The sequence below is a fragment of the Echiichthys vipera genome, assembly GCF_963691815.1.
Source record: "Echiichthys vipera genome assembly, chromosome: 7".
NCBI lineage: Eukaryota > Metazoa > Chordata > Actinopteri > Perciformes > Trachinidae > Echiichthys > Echiichthys vipera.
In genome coordinates this window covers 22,864,637-22,887,156 of record NC_139832.1, presented here as the reverse complement: position 1 = coordinate 22,887,156, position 22,520 = coordinate 22,864,637, and the positions used below count along the sequence as shown (strand labels likewise).

Genomic DNA, 22,520 nt, shown 5'->3' with positions numbered 1-22,520 from the left:
ATGTTATGTGTTTGTATACTATCTGTCTGTATTAATAAAAAATAAAATACAGAAAATGTGTGAAAATGGGGGAAAATATTATTATTATTATTATTATTATTAATAATTATAAATAAATAAATAATATTTGTAGAGAAAAGAAAAAACTCGTCTAACTGGGACCACGCCTTCTGCACTGAACACTACTGACGTCACATGCGTACCGGAAGCAGTCAGGTGGAATACCGGAAATTCCTTTTGTTGACCATCGGATATTTGTTTTTCGGCCCCTTTTTACAACTATTATTAACTGTTTTCTATTGTAACTAAATGTATTGAATCTCGGCCCGTTAACAACAGATACATTACTCGTGTTGGACAGTGGGGCTCATAGACGCCGAACCATTGTCTTAATTGTAACGTCAGTCGGGCCCAAGGCTGGGCTAACTTTAGCCTAGCATTCAGTTAGCTTGTGTTAGCTGTCAGTGTAGCTGGCTTAAAAGTCAGCCGTTCACAAACTTAACTCATATATAAACGCGGTGAAAACAACACGTCAAAAACCATGGCAGTTGTCAACGAAGGTGTCCTAAAGAAAATGCTGAAGGTAAGTGTTGCGGCACTTGTTTGCTGACGGTAGTACGTTAGCTGACGTGAATGTTACCGATACTAAACATGACTGTCGGTAAGTGGACGTTTCCTGATATGAGAACTGCCCATTTTAGTTTCAGATTTAGTAACTTTACTTTCAACATATTGTTTTTGTAATAAAGGATCACTAATGCGTTGTACTTATCTGAAATCCTGTAGACCAAATCTTCGTGTTAACATAGGCTAATTACGTCTTACATTTAGCAAAGCTACCTAGCTAACATCTTTAATATATTAACTATAAACATGTTTTAAAACCTCAATTTTTAGTTTAATATTTGGCTGCAGGGTGTTTTTTTGGAAACAATGATTCGACATGCTAGTTACAACAGGCCACAGAGATAAAGGGGTTTGATTATCATTGTTTGTTTATTTGTTATTTATTTATTTAGATTATTTGTTTTTTCCTAAGTTCCCTTCTTTCTTTCTATTCTAAAAATCTTTTCTTTTTATTTATTTTAAGTTTTTATATTTTTAAATTGTGAATTTTTATTTGGATACTAAATATATTTAATGAATAACCCAGATTTAGGAATAAATCTCACATCTTAACCAATCTGTCTCGATCTGGGAGTAATAGCAAGTTCCAGTCATGCCTTTTTACCTTAGTGTTGAGGCTACAATTTTCACATTCAAAACACAAATTGTGCCTTTAGGACCTGATTTAAACATTATTGTATATAAGCAGACACAGAGGAGACAACTGCAAACTGGGATACACTAAAATTACTTCCTTAGTGACTTGTTTCATAGGTTGTATAATTTCTGTCTAAAATGTGTAACCTGAGTGTCAGTGATTGTGTCTAAACTTTCAATATACTGACATACAGTACATTACTTTTTCATCTTTTGTTGTCATTGTCCAGCAATACAAATACAGAGATCTGACTGTTCGGGAGATAACCAATGTCATCTCCCAGTACAAAGACTTGAAGCCAGTTATGGATGCTTACGGTAAATTGAATAATACTGATATCCTGTTTTTTTAACTGCCTTGTGTCAGTTATATATTTATGCTCATATGTTGGTAGATACTTGTTTTGCTAGTTGACATGAGAGCTTCTGTTTCAGTGTTTAATGATGGCTCCACAAGAGACCTGATGAGCTTGACAGGAACTGTCCCAGTGAGCTACAGAGGTAAATAGTGTTTATCTCACTTTCTAAAAAAACTGTTTCTCTGTATAAAAAACAAAACAAGCAAACATAGTACACATTGTGTCTCGCTCTTGTTTGCTTATTCTAGCTTGCTCTGTTTATCTATTTATCATAAACTTTTTAAAATCAACCATGTCATCTTTAGGCTCCAGTAGGGCTGTACAATGTGACCATATTTATCATATGGCAATAGAAAAATGTTTCATATTTATGTATCTTGCGGTGTCATAAATCATGCACTCTACAAGCTGAATATGAAAGGAGTCGCTCCGAGCGTTATTTGTTCAGCTATGGTGTTACTCTCTTCATAAATCGCCAGAAAACAACTGTAACACACAAACATAAACACACACACACACACACACACACACACACACACACACAGTGAAATTTCATTGAAATTTACAAATGATCGGCTAATTACGGCTGTACCGTCAGTCCCATAGTCTGACACAGCGCCGTGAAAGTGAAACTACAGTTCTTGATATACTGTCAGCTATCGTCAAAGACAGATGCGAACAAAACACATTTATGTTATAACAACAATACTTTAAATAAGATTCCCGTATCAGAAATCAGCAATATTTACAGGGTGTCCCAAAATATGTATAAACACTTTAGCAACGGATAACTCAATATATATATTATGGGGATACCTAAAAGACAAAGTCTACGCTTTGAGTCCTGCAACAGTCGCTGAATTGAGAGCAGCCATTGAATGTAAATGCACGTAGATACCAAAGGAATTGTTTCGTGATGTGTGCGATTCCATTGCGTTGCGTTGTCAGCAGTGTCTGGACCAGAACAGAGTTTACAGAAGATGTGCAATATTGTGATTTCTATTGTTATCGGGATCTGAAAATCCCTTTATTGTGATTTGAGATTTTGGTCATATCGCCCAGCCCTAGGCTCAAGTAGAGTGAGTAGCAAAGGCAAATGCCTCTTTGTGTCAGTTGAGGTGAGAATCCACCTGAACCAAAACAAATACAAATTTAGAACAAGCCGGTTTAATCTTCAAACAAACTGCATCTTGTAATGTGTTACTCCATGACATTGATCTGCCAGTTTTCCTACTTTTCTGGCATCATGGTTTAAATTGCATTCAGGAAATGGAGCATGTCTTTTGACAGATCAGTTTATGGTGAGCTTTAAGCTAAACCCATAGTTTCTCTACGCCGGGTTTGGGATTACTAACGTACATTGCTATCCTGCTTGATATAAAGACAAAGTTGCAGGATATTTTTAGGCTGTAAAATGTTAATGTGTACAATACATCATAATTGTTTTTTACCTCATGTAGAGGACCCCAATTCTCCTGAAAAAAACAATGCAGAAGTGTGCCTCGATATTACATTCATCAACTGTAAATGGTGGTTTGATGGATGTTGAGAATTAAAAACACATTATATAATCATATTATAACATAGCGTGTGTTTGTTTCCTCTAGGCAATATCTACAACATCCCAGTGTGTCTGTGGTTGCTGGACACGTATCCCTACAACCCTCCCATATGTTTTGTAAAACCTACCAGTGCTATGATGATCAAAACTGGCAAGCACATTGATGCCAACGGCAAGATCTACCTGCCTTATTTACATGAGTGGAAGCATGTAAGTGCCTTTCAGTCAATAAAACAATTTATAATTGCTTGTACTGAACTGTAATTTCTATTGCCTGTCTTGAAAAATGTACTAAATTAATAATTGACTAAGGAAAATGTCTTTTTTGTTTTTATTTTGTATTATTATAATTTTTTTTTTTTAATCTAAATCTCATTTTGTATGTATTTGTTTCCAAAGCTTATAATGTTTTATGTAAAACACTTTGAATTACCTCATTGTTGAAAGGTGCTATGATATAAGATATAAAAACATAGATTGAAAATGAATAATAAACAAACAATACAAACACTTTGGGTAATGCTGTTTAACAGGATTTTAAGGTTTCACTTCTGCAGTGACATTTTCAAAATCTGTAGAAGGGGGCTCTAACATACAATTCTGTTTACAGTATAACAGTAAGTTAAACTTTAGCTCCCTGTAATATTTTGGATGTGTGTCTATGATTCAGTCAGCAGAAAATGGTGTACTCATGAAGGCCACAAATTGTACCTATGTCTATAGATTATATTTGAATAGTGACTTGCCTGTTGATCATTTGAAATGTGTTGTCTCTCTTAATAAAACATGCCCGTCACCGTATGTCTTTCAGCCACAGTCAGACTTGTATGGTCTGATTCAGGTGATGATTGTGGTTTTTGGAGAGGAGCCTCCTGTGTTTTCTCGCCCCACCACACAAGCCCCCTACCAAGCGTTCCAAGCAGCTGGACCCCCTAACCGTGAGTGAATTCACTTTTGGTTGATCAACACGTTAATCTATTATCCTAACTGTAACAATAGTGTAAATACATAGTGGTGTAAATGCATTTTGAATTGCTGTTAATGGCACTTGACACCTCTGCAACAATTCCTGATAATTTTTTTGTGTGGGGGAAAAAGGAGGCACTACAGCTTCCAAAATATCTGAAGTTGAATAAACACCTTTCTAAAAAAAAAAAAAAAATTTGTTACACTTTAGTATTTACCTAAATGCTTTAGATTTACCTAGGTGTGCTTAAGACTGTAGTCTGTATTACTCTCAATAATTTGATTAAATAGAACTTCTGATCGTTCTTCAAATTTGTCTTTTACAATGTTTTGGCCAGTTTAGAACTGTTTTTAATTGGTATGTCACATTTTGCACATAAAGGTTAACAAAATTACAAAATGTGATACATGACACTCGGCTCCTCAAAATATTACAAATGAAGACCTATTTTAAGATCTTGTATGAACTTCTCACTTTACAGTCAAGGTTGAACATATATCTTACCTGCCACAATCATCTGAGGTTTGGCTTAGACTGTTGCATACTATTGTGTATTTTAGAGCTGAAAGGTTGATATTGTAATACACCAAACACCAGATTTAGCACAGCCATACACGCTCCCGTATATGCATTTGCTCTTTAGTTAAACTCTTTTCTGACCATGTTTTTTTCTGGTTTTTTATTGTATTATTTCGTAGTAGTTTCTCACTGTAAAATGAATGGTGTGTGAAGTTATGTCAGGGACCACAGTATTTTCATACTATGGCAGTGTATTAGTTAGTTTCACATCAGAATTTCAGGAATCATGTTCAATGATGCTGATGTATATTGGTGCACATGCCTTATTATTGCTTCATGGTTTAAGTGATGCATTTAATTCCTTGAGCACTAGATGGAGCACAGATACCACTGCAGCACACCGTGGAAAAATGAAAGTGGAGAGATGAAGATTATTTTCACCCGTATATCCACAGGTCTCATTGTTTCATTGTCTCTCTACCTCAGCTTCCTACATGCCTGGTATGCCTGCAGTTTCACCCTACGGCCCAAATCCCAACCCAGGGTAAGATGTTTGCCAAACAGATTTCCACCCTCTTCTGTATTTCCCAACTAACCGGTCCTGGCACCTTTGTTTTCACGGTTCCTTCAGAAGCATATTTATTATTAGGAAACAACAATCGCTTCTGATCCATTTATAGCAAAAAAATTAAAGTTGGAAGACTGAGATTTTAAAAAATATAAATAATTAGCATTTTCTTTATCATTTCACTTTTTGCAGAGGCTATCCGGCATACCAATACCCAGGGGGCAACTCTTACCCAGCCAATGCTGGACCTGCACACTACCCTAGCCAGACTCCAGTTTCCACAGGGGGTATGTATGCACATGTCGTATCGGGGCTGCTTTATTTATCTTATAGTTGAAAAGGGTTCATATGTTTTACAAACTGCAGAAGCACAGTAAAATACATGCACGTTTCGTTTTCTTTTTCGCCTTCATTTTTCAATTGGTGGAGAGAGATTTCTTTATTTCAACACAGATCCGATATATCAGAAGATTTTGGTACAGCTTGCAAACGCACAGAACAATCAGAAGTACAGAACAATCACTTCAGCCTCATATCATGTATGTCCGACGTCATTCAGAACCATGTGCAATCAGGCCACCTTGGAGAAAACAAAACAATGTTGTGTAAGCCTTAGTCCAGACTGCGTACCATTGGAGCCTGGGCATCTGCAAGGTCTACTTTATCTGAACCTCCAGACAGCCGGTGCCTCCTCACGTACATACATGGTGACAGTGAAGGACTCTGAAGCCGCTGAAGATATCAAATCAAATCAAGGCATGTTGACATTCACATACCCTCATATTAAATATGTTTTTAATATGATGATTCAATACTTAATTCACCCCTGGAAAAAAATAATACGTCCCCCTTTCCATGTCCCTTAGTTAACTCTGAATTAAGACATTTGGCCTTTTGACTTAAACTCTCATGCCCTTTGTGTGACTTCCGTGGCCCGCTGAGCCACCACGGAAAGGTCGTTGGTGTAACCAGAGTGGGGAGCATTAAAGGCCAAAGGGTAGGATGGGTCTAACCCACTCAGACATTGCTATATTTAGGTTGGGAACAGTAACTCCACACAAAGACAGACCTATGATCATGGCACCCATCAGCTGTCACAACATCAACTAGCAGCACTGCACTGAAGTGTTGGCAGAGCTTTAGCTGTATTCTATATTTAGTAAAGCAGAAAAAGTGTTTGCCCGTACACTACTTAGATCTCACCTCTGACATTTGTTGTGCTGACTCCACACTGCACATAAGGGGGTCCTGATTCCAAAGACAGCCATCAGTACATTTTCTCTTACAGCTTTTGAGGCTTTTGTTTGTGATGGTGTTCTATTAACTCATAACTGATGTTATTATTTTTGTAAGGATGAACCAACTGTAAACTTCTGGGCCAATACCGATGTTTAAAATAACAATTTTAATTTCATTCATGGAATACACATGTATGTATGTCTGACACATTTTTTTAAATTCATCATTTTGAATGCGATGGTTCAAAGATGAACGATTATTGCGAAATTGTGAAGAGTGTGATAATTTCCCTGAGAATCAATTCAACATCCGTTTTGATCAGCAAACCATGTGCAAGTGGTAGTTGTGAAAACTGTTGACAGTTGTATTCTTTTGCACACCTGCTAAAACACTTGCAATTAGCTTGAATTAATTATAAATGAAAATCTGTTGTGAACAACAAACTCATTGACATTTGAACTTTTGACCATTAGACTGACAGTTTGGGTCCCTTGAAAAGTTCACACCTGGGTGTCATCGTGTGATCCTGCTGGGTCACATGGCATCTTTTGTCTTTGCCATGCAGTCCGGAACAAAGAGCCGTGCAGCAGGCTTTCAGGCTTGGTCTTTTTTAAACCAGGCTGAGGCTGTTTCGTGATCAAACTGAATGTTCACATTATTCAAGAAATGAACAGTCATCTGTGGAATTCCGGTTTAACCTCCAAAATTACAGCTATGGGTCAAAAGCAAGTATATTATAAGCATATACATTTGAAACTGGAGTCACCTTACCAATCTTCTCAAGTTGTACAGTTAATTAAGTCAATCCTTTATGTCACTGTACCAGAGTTTTCACAATACCAAAAAATCAGTAGTCGGTGCCATTACCAGTGAAATTAGACGATTCTCGGTGCCCATTCGATACCATGGTAAAAAAAAGCTCTCATTTACTTAAACGTGAACTTCTTTATTAGCAAATTTGCTAAATATTAAAATGCCATTTCTATAACATACAGAATATGACATAACAGAATACAGTTCAACCATTGGTCGTAGTGCAACAACTTATGATTCCTACATTCCAGAGAATGCACACACACACACCTAATTACTAACAGTAGATGCAGTCATTTTTAAAGACATGGTGGTGGCAGATAGTTAATGTGAAATCATTACCAAAAAAATGTTTGCAAACATTTTTTTTATTAGTTGATAAGACCGACTGAACTGTAAAGAGGCGTGCTAACTGATTTGCCAAGGCTGCATTACTACGAGGTACAGGCTAACGTTAAACCTACAGCATGTATGCTATATAACACAAGGTATTATTGCAACCGGTGTGCCCGCGAGCCATCCCGAACATCATGTGACGTGTATTTCAGGAAAGGAAACGTTAACTTGTTTAAACGTTTAGATGTTGTTAATATATCAAATCAAAAATCACCTTGGATTAGTAGCTGTACCGTTACCTATCTGAACCGTCTTTATAATTTTGTTTGAGGAAAGGTGTCAGTTTTGAAAGTTGCTTGTTGTTGCGTAAACACTCAAATGGAAGTATGGCCTCCCTCGGTCTGAAGACAATGGGAGCATTGTTTGCAAAGTGGCTCCTGCAAATTGATGATAACGCCACGGTCATCTTCCTCATACGCAAAGCACTTCAATACACGCCTCTTGGTGCCTTTTACATCGAGTCGGGGCAAAGCAGTTGGTGTAGTTCACTTCCACATGGGGTTTGGTTTGTTATGCCATGTGAGTTGCCACATCTCCTTGATATCCTACTTCTGAATACAAGTATGACTGGAACACTCACTATACGGCCCCCGTTAGTTCTGGAAGAGTCACAGCACCAAAACTTATAGTGCCTCGGTTGCCTCAAAAAATAGGCATTGTTGGTGGTTGTTTTATTTTAGAATCGAAAGGTATCGCATGTATCGGTTCTCGTGACAACCCTACACTGTACAGTATACTCTAACACAAAAAGCCTTGCACAGGATATTTATTTTCAGTTTCATCTGTTCACTCACATCACTTCTTAACTTCTTCCTGTTCAGGCCCGAACAGAGATGGCACCATTGGCGAAGACACCATCCGCGCATCTCTGATTTCAGCTGTGAGTGACAAGCTCCGCTGGAGAATGAAGGAGGAGATGGACAGAGCTCAGGCGGAGCTGGACGCCCTGAAGCGAACAGAGGAGGACCTCAAGAAAGGACATCAGAGACTGGAAGAGATGGTCTCAAGACTGGACCAGGAAGTGGTGAGAGATCCTCCGCTTATTTCAAGTGCTGTCCTCTACGGTTGTGTTTCCTCCTATACCTTTTAATTTTTACCATAACAACAAAAATGACATGGTTGTAACGTTTATCATATGCTTCTTCTAGTCTGAGGTTGACAGGAACATCGAGCTGCTGAAGAGAAAGGACGAGGAGCTAAGTGAGGCCTTGGAGAAGATGGAGAACCAGTCGGAGAACAATGACATTGACGACGTCATCGTGCCCACAGCGCCGCTGTACAAGCAGATCCTGAACCTATATGCTGAAGAAAATGCAATTGAGGACACTATCTTCTACCTGGGAGAGGCCCTCCGCAGGGGCGTCATAGACCTGGAGGTTTTTCTTAAGGTGACCACATCAATACATCTACAACTACTGCATAACATAATGATGTCTACTCAGCCTGCACAGGCGAAAGCAAAATGTTAACAGAGCAGCATGATGAGGAGCTCAAAGTATGAAGACTTGCCCAATTGAAACACATTCCTGCTTTATTATATTTTATACATCATCTGGCTTTTTAAAGCCGAATAATGTATATAATATAACGAATTTGCTTGAGTTTTAGTGGAATCACAAGTTGTCTATACAGGATGTGTTCAGTCGGTATTGAGTTTTTTCAGATACCAACACAGTGTAAAAGGTCTTCGTACCATTCACACTGACAACAGTCCCCTAACGAACAGGCTCTGTGAAAGGGCCTTCTGGAATTCTGTGCTTAAAACAGAAGATACAAAATAGACCTGAAACGTAACGAATATGCTTCGGTCGCAGTTTTACATACATACATACATACATACGTACATACATACATACATACATACAGAAACGTTAGCCATTATGCAATAGGTGTAGACAGTTGTATTTATTACAATAGATGCTTATCTGTTCCCCAATTGAGATGGACAGCTAAAAAACGCGTCTGAAACGTCTACCGTTTAGACACTCCTTAAGGTATTCGTCTTAATGATTTTTATTCTCTTTTGTTATAGCATGTACGCCTTCTGTCCAGGAAGCAGTTCCAGCTTCGTGCCCTAATGCAGAAAGCCCGCAAGACTGCCGGCCTTAGTGACCTCTACTGACCTCTACACGGACTACCAGGAAACATGCTCTCGTCCTCTCTTCCTCCTCTGTTTTATTCCCTTTTTAATATCTTCTTGTAGCTGTCCTTTTTTAATCTCTATAAAAATCTGTTCTTGTCTGTCTGAACAGCAACAACAGACTGATTAAAAATGCAACATTTATAGAGAACTGGTCTGTTCCTTGTGGCCACAGTTCTTGTAGGATATAATTTGTATTTTGATCTGACCAAATGTTTCTTTTGAGATCATTATGCAGTCGTGACCCATTCGCGCCAAAATATTGCATAAAACCCACTGTGGCCACATCGGGAACCAGGTACTGTGGTTGACACAAAAACATGCTTAACACACATGCCATATTGGTAAAAGTGAGGTGGTAGCCTGTTTTGTGTTTGCCCTGTGTGTTTGTGGTATAGCTGGGTGGGCGTACAGTGAGTTAGTGTGTCGACCTGTAAACGTTGCATTGCGGGGGTCGCCCACATGTTCTGGTCGCAATCCCTTTGCCAGACAAAGTCATTTGGCGAGTAAGCTCAAATTGTTGGGGGCTAGTACAGTGGCTTTGTAGAGAGTCCAGTATGCCCACTCTCCTCATAATGAAAAGGTTAGGCTCTGACATAAATACCCCAGGGCAACCTTTCAGGATGGGGGGGGCTGAATCCTGTATGAGGTCTGGGTTATGTTCAGTAGCCACGGAGTCAAAGTGATCACTTTTCATATAGTAGAGGTGATGATGAACGTGGAAATGAACTGTGTTTATTCACTGCCTTGTTTGAGTCGCCGTAATGTGCTAAGTTTTGTGCTCCCCTGCCACTCGACCACACTTTGTATTTTCTGTTTCCTCGTCTCTCTCTACAATGGTGCGAGCGAGGTTCTTAGTGTCAGCTGCTCAGGTCTGCCCTTCAGGCTGACTGCATTAACCAGTTCTGTACAGTGGTTGTTTTACTCTGTACAGCATCTCTATTAAAGGTTGTTTACAGTCTTGGCATACTTTATTCTGAGGTATTACAAAAGGAAATGATGTTTTTTGTTTTTCTTTACTTTTCTGTTTTCCTTGTGCTGTCCACTAGGTTTTCAGTAAACACGAGGAAGAAAGTTGTGAATAAAGCCAGAGCGTTTGGAGGGTACAAAAAAAATATATATTGTACTAATCAAAAAGTTAACTTATGTAAAATTTTCAAACAGGTCTCATTTACATTAGCCTTTTACTAAATGCACTTTGAATTGTATGATAGAATATCTGCTGTTGTTTTTTTTTTTCTTGTTTCCACTTCAACCATAGACCACCTGTTCTTTTATATCTGTAGATTTATGTAAATCAGTACAAATAAAAAAAAATCTGATTTAATGGTTCATCTTTGTGATCATTTCATTCATCAGTTTTTTTCCCCACTGAATAGATTTTAAGAATTGTAATTGAAAAGTGACCGCTAATGTTTTCTGTCACACACCTATTGGACAAACCACCAAAATACTTTAACATTTGTGAGTTAGTGTAATTAATAGTAAGTAGTTACTTCTCACTGATCAAACACAGTAACCCATTTTAAAATAGTGGTATTTGTCATCAGCGGTATTTACCAGTATGTTCATCTTGCTCATTCATTCATGTGTTGACCCATAGCTCTGCCCTGAGAGTGGCTGAGTCAGCTGCCCTGTGATCACATCCAAACTGGCTTTTGCAAGTTTGGTTTGACAAACGCAAGAAAGGGAAAATGATGGACTTGTATCATCCTGGCAGATTTATTTGATGTTACGGCAAATAAAAATCAATATCCAGCTGCCGTGACAGGTACAGTTACTCAGTGAGTCAAGTGATTAATAGACCATATCCATGGTTGTAACATTAATACATAAATAGATCTTAACAGTATTAACATTTATAAATAATACCATCTTTTTCTTTCTCTTGATGACCTTTGTTGAGTCAGTTGGAGTAAAATAAATACAAAAACCCTTTGAGGGTATTTAGGGTGTGCAAACAACACCTTCAAGATCACTACCTTCTGTAATGGTTCATAACCTGCATCTAGGCCATGATTGTCACTGACTCTTTCCCATTGGTTCTCTGTTATCTCTTTGCTTAGATAAAGTATAGCAAGTCACTTTGTTAGCAACCCATTATGTTTTACAGATCTTTCAACCTTGCAGTTATTTTCATTTAGTGCACTTGTGGTTTGAGTTGTTTACAAAAGCTTCAATACCACACAGTGTAGTATGTGGCATTGCTTTTCTCAAATGATAAGGTACTTTGGTATCACAGGGTGTGGGCCCAGTGACATATGCAGCAGTATTGTAACTGTAGGTGGATAGGAAGCCCTCCTCATAGAGAATGGAATGCATCCATTATACTCCAAATAAAAAAATAAACAGATTACCAAGTGGAAAAAAACCAACTGATATCAATCACAGAATACACAGAATAAGTACCATCTACGAACAAGGAGTGTGCAGAGGAAGCAGCACAACAACAGTGCACAGTAACATACAGTACATTAAATGTATACACTTAATATGTGAAGGCCTTGTTTTAGACAGGACAACAACTAGATACGCCCTCGCTCCAGCACACGCTGAGCTCAAAGGCTAAAAGGATGTTTTTCTTCAGAAAATTCAGTCATGGTGGGACGAGAATGAGAGGGAGGGAGTTTGCAAAGGAAAATCACATCCATGTGTGAATATCTGAAGGTAAAATCTAGCTTCTACTGGTTTAGCTACAAACACTTGGCCTTTTTTTTTTGGATATTCAGAGCCTGTTGTCATGAGGGGCACAGGAGGTATGCTAGGAGGGAGTCAACCACAAAGTGTTGAGTGTGGTTTCAAAGTGGATTGGAGAATTCAGAGCAGTGCTGTTCACAGGGTGAGCTCCTTCTGTACGCCCCACAGGGTCTCGGCGCTCTTCACCAACTGCTTCTCCTCTTCGGGCTTCAGTGTCATGTGAATCACATCCGTCAGACCGCTGTTGCCCAGGACACAAGGGACGCTCAGGAAGACCTCATCCTTCACTCCATGCATGCCCTTTCAGACAACATAAGGACAGCAAGGTCAGGGTTTGTGGGCAGTTTCACAATATACGAAGAATGTACAGTATGTTTGTGTGAATGTTAGGTTTCATCATATAGAATTCATGAAATATGCCAAAAGCTTAAATGTATGGCTGGCTGCCTATCTCCTCACCTGGACCAGTGTGGACACGGGGTGCACTTTGTGCAGGTTCTTAGTGATGCTTTCCACCAGGTCAGCAACAGACATACCAATGGCCCAGGAAGTGTATCCCTTCAGCTTGATAACCTCATAGGCCCTGCAGTGCATACAAACAATATGAAAGAGTGAGAACAAGCATGTCTCCTGGGGAAAAATAAAGTCTGCTTTGGTATTTGGGACAGTGTTTACTCCCACTTTGTAATTTTCCTCTAATATATCTAGTGATTTTCTTTCCAGCTGCTTTCATCCTGCAGAGGCAGCTGTTTATCTTCACAAGAGAAGTGCAAACTGGAATGAAACTCGCAGGTTTGTTCCGGTTTATCGGAACAGCAGAGGTTTGTGGGGGAACAAACCTCTGCTGTGTTGAGCTTGATATACTCTATGTATGTATGTATGTATGTATGCATGCAAATACCAAAGTGACAAATAAATAAACCTGGTCCACGTCTTTAGCTGACTATACTTGATGAAAAAGGTACCATAAACTAAAATCTGTACCTAAATCTGCATTTCTACAGTAAAGTTTTGTAAGTATGCCTTCACAATATCCTGAAAAAACAAGGATGTCTTCCTGTTCAAAACAAATGTTAAAAAAATGTCAAACATAAAAATGGTAAGGAGCTCTTCGGGCCATGCAGATGGAGAATCGTGCATCTTTGCCGATGTTCTTTGTCCTATCCTTTGTGTACATCTGCCCCCTGTCTTTGTCTCATACATGAAATCTTTGCAAACATCTTTGATGAGTCGACTATTGTTGTGCAAGTGTGACCTCCTTAAACACCTATTGCTATTGTAAGATTAGTAAGCTTGGCTGACAATGAAATGGCACGATATCAAAGTTTACAGGGCAAACTGTTGCATCACAACTTCTTATTATAAAATACAACAACAGACATAAGTAACAAATGTGGCAATGCTGATAAGATACCACGGAGAGGTCATTTAGGATTGCATGTTATAAAAAGTGAGATTTCGATTTCTTTTTGGATTATGATAAGGTCTAGGTGCTATATAAATACTGACAACATATCAAAAAGCTCAATCCAGAGAAATGCACACAGCCTGTATTAAGATAGAGAAAGTGCTGACCAATCAGGGCGGACTAGGGATTTTTAGGAGGGGGGCTTAAAGAAACAGGTGCTAAAATGGAGCATTTCAGACAGAGGGTGTATACAGGTATATTCAGACTGAAGGGATGAGAAAAATAAAGTGGTTTTAAACATTAAAGCATGTAATCATGCACAACCCAAAATAGTGTGAACCTGAAAATGAGCATAATATTGGGCCTTTAAAGTTGTTTTTTGAGTGAACCCGTTTTTCATCAGGATTTAATATGGTTTGGTGTTTCATTAATGCACAACCGGGAGTTTGAGGCCATGCACTCTATTTTACAGCATTATATTACAAAGAGAAGCATAGCTTTTGTATTTGTACTAGCTGCCAGGCTCTAGTGAACCCTTCACACAGCAGTGCACTGTGTATACACGCCACCGCTTGCCTTTTGGCTCACAGCCCTAGCCAAATTCCTCAGCAAGGCTAGTCAGCTCCACTGGATTCAATTGTGCCTGCTGGTATCTTTTGTCATTATGTTTATAGGCAACTGTGACTGAAAGCCAAAGGTCTGTTTCAATAAAACACAATATTTATGGTTCCCACCTCTGTGCTGGACAAATGGCCTCTATGTACATTGCTGATTGTTTTGCAGATTAGATTGATAAATGTCTGACAAAAAATGTGGTTTGCAGGGGACTTGGGGGAGTTCTTTCATCTCATTGGTGGATTACTGGAAAATAAACTGTACTTACCCATCAACCACCAGTTTATGAACAGCCTTCCAGTCCTCCTTGTCACCCTCAGCCCCCATCTGTGGGTTGAGGCTCTGCAGAGAAACTCCAGCAACATTCACACCACTCCACACAGGCACTATGAGAAACAGGCGCACACACACACACGCACACAACAGTGTTAAATGAGTTAATCGTGAAGCCAAAGTCTATACACAAAGGCTATCATGGCGACATAAAACATGCAAATGATGTAGCTGCATTAAAAGGTCTGCAGCAGACCAACGAGCAAGTACAGTGGAAGAGCTGGCAAAGATTTTATTTTTAGTCAGGGCTGCATACCACTAGAGTCTCCATGCTCTCCGACGATCCAGCCGTGGCAGCTGGAAGGGTGGAGGTTGAGCTTCTCTCCCATCAGGTGGCGGAAACGGGCGGAGTCCAGGTTGGTGCCAGAGCCAATGACGCGGTGACGGGGGAAACCACTCAGCTTCCAGGCCACGTAGGTCAAGATGTCCACTGGAAGGGTAACGGGGATAACTCTTAAAATGATGATAATTTCAGCTGTGCTGAGCTACAGGTGTAACCCGTATTATTATTATTTCAAGCCAACGCCTTCTCTTCTCACATTTCCCAACCCCTCCCTTGTTCACACCCCCGCCTGTCTAACCTGGGTTAGAAACCACCATGAGGATGCAGTTGGGGCTGTACTTGACGATGTTTGGGATGATGAACTTGAAGATGTTCACGTTACGCTGCACCAGGTTAAGACGGCTCTCGCCCTCTTGCTGGCGGGCGCCTGCCGTCACCACCACCACTCTGGAGTTGGCTGTCACACTGTAGTCTGACAAATTGAGAAAGAATAATAAGAATAATATTTTATTAGTACGACTCGAGGGACAAATTATTCAAGGGTCAAAGGTTTTTAGTTGTTTTGGTGTGTTCTCACCTTTGTCTGCCACAATCTTGTGTGCCTTGAGGAAGAGGGATCCGTGCTGCAGGTCCATGACCTCACCCTTCAGCTTGTCCTCCATCACATCAACCATGGCCAGCTCATCACACAAGTCCTGATTATAGACATACAATAAGTCAATCTGAAAACTCACTACACACTTTACACAGTGCCTCTTACTAGAGCTTTGATTATCTGCCCCCAACCTGATTGGGCCCTTACAGTCATGTGCAATGTCATGAATAATGCATGTGTATACGCAGGGGTAATTCAGGTTTTTAATTGCAGCCATGGTTCTGGCTCTGGTGGGGCTTGGGCAGAAACTATGTAGGGTTCATGTAGGGTCTGTTTAACTACCAGGTATACATCGACATCAGATATCATCTCTGCCTTGGCTGTTCAGCAACATTGTTAATTGTAAGACCTGTGACCTGGTTTCTCTTTTGTTCCTCAGCTGGCACAGATCCAGCTAACTTGTGTGTGTGTGTGTGTGTGTGTGAAAAGAACAGGACAATATAAGGGAAATGCAATGTTTCCTGTTCAAGTTTGTATTATAAAAGGTAGCATGCAGGTTTTTAGTTCTACTTAGCTTACCAAGCATGTTTCTTGTATTTGGTACTCGAATAACTCAGCTCTATGAGCAATTTACTTTCAAGCTGTCATTCCATCTATTTTCTCCTCGCTAATTTCAATTTCACACACACAACCACATACATCCCTCAACTCGATCTTCACCTCAAAGTTTTCTCTTTTCTCTCTGACTCACCTTCAGCAGTATGCTGATGGCAGAGGCCATGCCCACCATGCCGACACCCACCACTGTGACCTTGTTCCTGCTGCCAACAGGCTCTTCCTTCATCACATGGCTGATCAGCTTCTCCTTGGTGGACATCTGTGGGAAGTAAAGAGGTGTTAAAAAAGCAGGGAGATAATAAAAGGGGAAGGAGGGAGGGTGCGGGTGGAAACAGAGAGGCAGTAAGGCTGTATTATGTATGGGACAGTTTGAATGTGTTGTTACTTATAGGCAGCATCACAAGGGCGTACGTGACTGCTGTCTCATCCTGACAGTGACTGAGTCGATGTTGGGTTTCCCTTCGTTTCAGCAGTGAAAGTGTGCCCTTTTCATAACCCCCCAGAACAGGATCTCTGACAACCACAAGTTCCAGTGTTGGCCTAATAAGTCTACCACTCTTATCTCATGTTCACTTCCATAAATGGTTTGAGAACAGCGCCTCTCTGGGTATCCATGGTAACCACTGCCCGGGAAAGCACTGCAGCCTGTCTACACACAGACCATCCCCAGCTGACGTCATACACTACTATTCATGTTTCCTGGTTGGGCAGGCATGGCTGAGTGTTCACAGTTGCAGCCACTTACATCACCAACATGACTAGCAGGGTTCTCTGGGATGTGCAGACAAGCACGTAGTGGAATGCCTGACAGGATTTTACACCATAATACCTTCCTTGAGAGGATATTTAAGACGTCTCCGTGGTGAGTTTGCACACAATAGTGGGATATTGTAAGTGGGACAGTCATACCTAATATCCCTTTATCCAATTATCTTTCACTCAGAGGTGAGCTAAGAACCGACCACATACCAGGACCTGACCCTGAGGTGAGCTGGGTTTGTACTTGACAAGAGGACCCTTTGTTAGCTTACAGTACAGGATTACTGTACATGGTCAATGCTGGCCAGAGTTCCTTTTCTTTACTGTTGAAATGTGCTGTACAAAACAGCCAAATTACTACTGTAGCATGACTGAATGAGGATTATGACAAGGATTATTAGTGGATGAAAGAACTTAATGCAATATAGTTAGAAAGAGAAAGGGAGATGGATGTTAAGTTTCCCACATTTCTGGGACTTAAAGTAAGAAGCTGTTACACACAACTGGACAGCTAAAACTGCCATATATAACACTTGCATTATCATATTCCTTTGTACATTATGACATTTATTTAATTTTCACCAACTGTGTGTGTGTGTGTGTGTGTGTGTGTGTGTGTGTGTGTGTGTGTGTGTGTGTGTGTGTGAGCTCTATTGGGGTGTCAGGTATCAGGCTGAGGGTCATCTTGTCTTTCAGTTCTTGTAATTCTCCTGAATTTCAGGAGTAATTTTACAAGCAGGAAAAACAAGATTTACTTCACGCTTTGCATTCATAGAATGTAGCCAATCTATCCTAATGCCACTGTCAACAGACTGCCACCCACAACACTCCAAAGTACGGCATTAGTTGGATTAATCAGAAGATGTAAGCTACTACACAATATGCTATGGCAGATCAATATTTAGAATACATGATTATAAATATGAAATTATGCACAAAGTGGCAAAAACCTGAAACAACAGCAATGAAATATGTTTTTATTTAGCCTTTATTTAAATCAGGATGTCCCTGATTAAAACATTTTTTTTCGAGAAGACCTGGCCAAGCTTTACACGGTTACAGAAATGATAAAACAGGTCTACTTAATACAAAATCGACCTTAGGTATACCTGCAACATATCTGCAGCAGCACCATCACTACTCTGATTAGGATCTACTTTCCCATGGATGCAGTGCATTTCCTTTGCAAGGTTCATTTATGGCCTAGACAGCTGTGTGAACAGTGGTCGCCCCGGGGCAGCAGAGGGCCGCTTGTGTAACACTGCGTACATTACATCAACATAAACCATCTGATGCTGTGATAGAAACAGATTCAAACCACCTGCACTATAGGGTTGTTTTAATCATCTACAGGCCTATTATTGGGATAGGCCATTGGAATATGTTCTATACTGTATTCTCTATTATCTCTTATAGTTATTATTAGCCCAACATCATTCTTAAAGCGTTGATGCAACAAGTAGGCTGTTACACAAACAGGCCTACATCCTGTTGCGTCTGCTCCTCTGTTTTACAAAAAAAACGCCATTACACAAATGGAATATAGGAGTATGATGGTGGTCTGTCAAAAAAACGGAGTTTGGTGGCAGCCTCATTCACAACCAATCAACATTATCGATATTGAGTAGCGACACGCCCCTTTTCCGTATCCTCTAAATGCGCATCAGGTTACTGAAGTCCCTTAAACTACTTTCCTCCATGTACCGACAAACGACTCAAAATAAATGGTTAGTTTCCACAGAAACCAGAAGTGTACAAGAGCCTATACAGTCTGCTGTGTAATATTTGAGGTTATCTTACCTTTAGGCTTCAGTTAAACAGGTGGAAACACGAGCTGGAATGTTATGCTCCTCCTGAGTGCAGCTTTTCCGCAGAAGTGGTGCTGCAGAGGGGGTGTCTCCCTGTATTTAAAGACAGCCTCCTCCGTAGACGCTACGTGCGCACATACTAATGAGATCGGGCGGTGTCTGGGGCTGCCTGAGCGTGCTGCTCATCACGTCCGAGGCAGGATGCGGCGGCGAAGCGGCGAGAACCCCTCTGAGTGTTACTTTTGAGTAAAAGGGAGGGCTGTCATTGTGATTCATAATGTCCTAGAATCACAACGTTACCACTGTGTACTCTTCCGTAAGTCTATCATCTGCAGTTACACAATGAAGGATGCGGATTGAAATTATCGCTGTTACCCAGGCTCAGTTCCTAGATGGGTAAAACGCGGACCGTGTCACGTGAAGTGGGAATTTCCTATGATATGACTCATGAAGATGACGCAACTTGAACTAGTGCTTTGGTAAATTCATTCAATGGCGGACACCATCAGGAAATGGTCACTCTACAGCAGAGCGTGGGCTTGTTAGGTCGTCATTCTACCAGATCATCAGCATTTTATCGCCCCCTCTTGTCTAGTTTAAGTTATTACAACACAAAGCCCCATTATTCAACCTTTTTTTATTAGAAAAAAACAAACGTAACATTGAGACAGAAACACAACATAGGTCACAATCAACAACACATATATAACACTGGATCACTCTACGACATAAACTTACACACAACAGCACGACGAAGACATGTCATCACAAATATTATCACGAGGCTTTACAACCAAAATACATTTTCATAAAATCAGGAGATCAAAGAACAACTATTTTTTGTTCGGTTACTTTGATTATTATTATTATTATTATTATTATTATTATTATTATTATTACAACTCAACCTTTAGAAGCGGAGGAATGTGGTGAGTCTGATAGAGCTGATGTGACTGACAAAAGACATGGGACTTGGTAGTTACAAGCTAGCAAGCTCACAACATAGCATTTAAACATGTGTTTGTTATTGTTATGGGCCTAAACTGGTACACTGAGACCAGCTCCCATTTATAATGTTGGCTATTACACCTTGATGTTATTTATGAGTGTATGTGAATAAATGTTCCTACAAAGCTATCTGTTATTAAAAAACTTTTACAGATTTGAGCGTTTGTGTTTGAGCAACATCAAGTACTGACTGTAAAGCCACAATGTGCTATAGGTGACAAAACCCACACTGCTTTACGATTCATCTCTGATTCTGGTTTCCGAACACACCATTGTACTCTGTATGAGAAAGTTGGACTATCTTCATCACACACCTGTAGAAGGGAGCATTGGTATGTGTTTCTTTATAAGGCTATTTTACATCAACTTCCATCCTATCTGTGTTCTCTACTGGCTCCTAGAGACACCAGAACCTGCACCACCCGCTCCAGCAGCCTTATTATGTTAAATGTTCCTGAAACCAACACAGGGTTTGGTGAAAGTGCTTTTAAATATTTAGCACCCTTATCTTGGAATAAACTACAGGATCATTTCAAACTGGAATCCCTCATCAGCATGGACCATTTCAAAAGCAGGATTAAGGACTTTTTAAATACAACTTGCACATGTACTGTCTCTGAGCACTGATCTGCTTTTTATTTTTAATGCTGTTTTATTTTGTTGATTTATCATGTTTAGTTGTGTGTTGTTTTGGTTTTAAATGTGACACTTGTATGTTTATGCTGCTGTCTTGGCCAGGACTCCCTTAGAAAAGAGATTTTTAATCTCAACGGGAATATTCCTGGTTAAATAAAGGGTAAAAAAACAAACAAAACTACCAGTAAAGGTCAAAAAAGGTCACAGCAACAGTTAAATGGGTTCTCTTGACATTTCAACCAGTAAGCATTTGCCATAATCCATTCTGTAAGACTTCCAGCATGTTTTAAAAATCTAATTTTCCAACACTAGCTTTTTGTTTAGTCCTAATGTTTTTGGTTCTAAGTCATTTAAGAAGAAAATACAAACAGAGTAGCACAGTTTGGAGATTTGCTGTAGCAGCCTATAGGATTCCCTACTCCATAAGTAGCCATCTCATTATTAGTATCAGTCTGAGGAAGAGAAAGGAACAATTCCCATTGCCTATATATATATATATTTATAAAATAAAACAACAATATATAGGCTATTGTATTTTCAACAAAACTAGTAGCCTATTTGATCATCTAGCCTACAACCATAGTTACACAAAGTAGGCTAGGCTAGTTTTTAGCTTTACTTTGTCATTCTTGTGCATCTGGGCGGCAGCCAGCACCTTGTGTAACTAGTTGTAAACGGTACTAGCTTACTTGACAATACAGTATAATTTATATATTATTAATATAGTGAGCGAGAAATTCGCCTATCAGCGTTTAGATATTGTATTATAAACCGGACAAAAAAATAGCTTTCTTGTAGAAAGGTAAGCGAGGAAGTTGAACAAATGTAACCTGGTAAGTTCTGGTAAATAATGTGTACGTTGTTGTGTTGATGGAGCAGCTATGTGAGCTCTGATCGATCCGAACCCCGCTCAGAAAACGATCATTTTTAAAGTTGTTTGCTTGTCATCTTGCGGACAAAGTTGACAAAGCATGAATTAAGAGTTTTTACAAATCGTCATCTTGATGTTATTATTTCGGCCATTTTTAAAAATTTGTTTATTGCAGTTAAATCACAGCAAAATCTGTACCTCAGCACCGGAACAGGTGTGCCCGTCAGTATGCCCGTCAGTGTGTATTCACCCTAACTTGAACATGAACCAAACCTTAGGGCCTACTCACACTGTCCTTTTGGCCGCGGCCAAAACCGTTTTTTCAGCTAAAGCCTAGTACCTTTAAGCAGTGTGAGTGGACCCGCTCCGCGCTCAACTGCGGCCAGCGGGCCGTCCACGGCGGTGGGCTTTAGCGGAGCCGTTTGCACATGTACGAGCGCGGGGGGGGGGGGGGGGGGGGGACAAGTACCCTAAAGTCCGGGTCGCGGTCCGGGAGGACAGTGTGAGTCCGCTCTCAGACTACGGTGGCCCTGAAGTGAAAATCGAAACAGCTAATAGAAAAACACAACAGCAACTCATAAAACACAACAACAAAAAAAGGAAAACACGAGAGCAAATCATAAAACACAACAGAAAATCATAAACAAATCATAAAACACAACAACAAATGGGAAAACACAACAACATATCACAAAACTCAAAGCTATCATTTTAACAGGAATTGTTTGTTCGGAATTGTTTGTTCCTCTGGGTGATGTTATTAATCCAAACATGATGGCACACTACTGCTGCTTGGACAGGTACCAGGCAGCAATAGTGGTTATTTCAGCCACGGTTGACGACGGAAAGTAGCGTTGCTGATGCCTAATAGCTCTGCACCAGTACAAGTAAACACAAACATTATTACATATAAAAGGATTACATTTCACGAGAATTATATTTTATATGTTTTTACCCGACAAGTTAATCGATTAAATAGAAGAATTTAGTTACAGTCATGGTGTATTCCAGTTGATATAACAATAGGCAAAGAAAGAAGGCTGTGTGCAATCAAAATAAAACGA

General features: G+C 39.9%; 2 protein-coding genes across 2 annotated transcripts; one reads left to right on the top strand and one right to left on the bottom strand.

Moving 5' to 3' along the window:
- Positions 1 to 226: 226 nt before the first annotated feature.
- Positions 227 to 11,140, top strand: tsg101a (tumor susceptibility 101a). Its single transcript, XM_083917334.1, has 10 exons — positions 227 to 583; positions 1,494 to 1,581; positions 1,699 to 1,764; positions 3,230 to 3,393; positions 3,995 to 4,121; positions 5,156 to 5,213; positions 5,430 to 5,524; positions 8,507 to 8,709; positions 8,834 to 9,073; positions 9,718 to 11,140. Exons 1-10 carry the CDS (start codon positions 542 to 544, stop codon positions 9,805 to 9,807), a joined length of 1,173 nt encoding a protein of 390 aa, XP_083773460.1. The 5' UTR covers positions 227 to 541; the 3' UTR covers positions 9,808 to 11,140.
- A 385-nt stretch (positions 11,141 to 11,525) lies between these two features.
- Positions 11,526 to 19,074, bottom strand: ldha (lactate dehydrogenase A4). Its single transcript, XM_083917335.1, has 8 exons — positions 18,934 to 19,074; positions 16,508 to 16,633; positions 15,739 to 15,856; positions 15,460 to 15,633; positions 15,135 to 15,308; positions 14,814 to 14,931; positions 12,982 to 13,105; positions 11,526 to 12,822 (listed from the first exon to the last, which is right to left on the bottom strand). The coding sequence occupies exons 2-8, from the start codon at positions 16,631 to 16,633 to the stop codon at positions 12,658 to 12,660; spliced, it is 999 nt and encodes a 332-aa protein (XP_083773461.1). The 5' UTR covers positions 18,934 to 19,074; the 3' UTR covers positions 11,526 to 12,657.
- Between the last annotated feature and the right edge of the window lie 3,446 nt (positions 19,075 to 22,520).

What these genes read in the sequence shown, in the direction of transcription:
- tsg101a (XM_083917334.1), top strand. Translation starts at nt 542, where the DNA reads ATGGCAGTTGTCAACGAAGGTGTCCTAAAGAAAATGCTGAAG. An exon ending in GCCAGTTATGGATGCTTACG is followed by an intron (nt 1,582 to 1,698) that starts GTAAATTGAATA and finishes CTTCTGTTTCAG; the next exon opens with TGTTTAATGATGGCTCCACA. An exon ending in AGCAGCTGGACCCCCTAACC is followed by an intron (nt 4,122 to 5,155) that starts GTGAGTGAATTC and finishes TCTCTACCTCAG; the next exon opens with CTTCCTACATGCCTGGTATG.
- ldha (XM_083917335.1), bottom strand. Translation starts at nt 16,633, where the DNA reads ATGTCCACCAAGGAGAAGCTGATCAGCCATGTGATGAAGGAAGAGCCT. An exon ending in CAAGATTGTGGCAGACAAAG is followed by an intron (nt 15,634 to 15,738) that starts GTGAGAACACAC and finishes TCAATTTGTCAG; the next exon opens with ACTACAGTGTGACAGCCAAC. An exon ending in AGAGCATGGAGACTCTAGTG is followed by an intron (nt 14,932 to 15,134) that starts GTATGCAGCCCT and finishes TGTTTCTCATAG; the next exon opens with TGCCTGTGTGGAGTGGTGTG.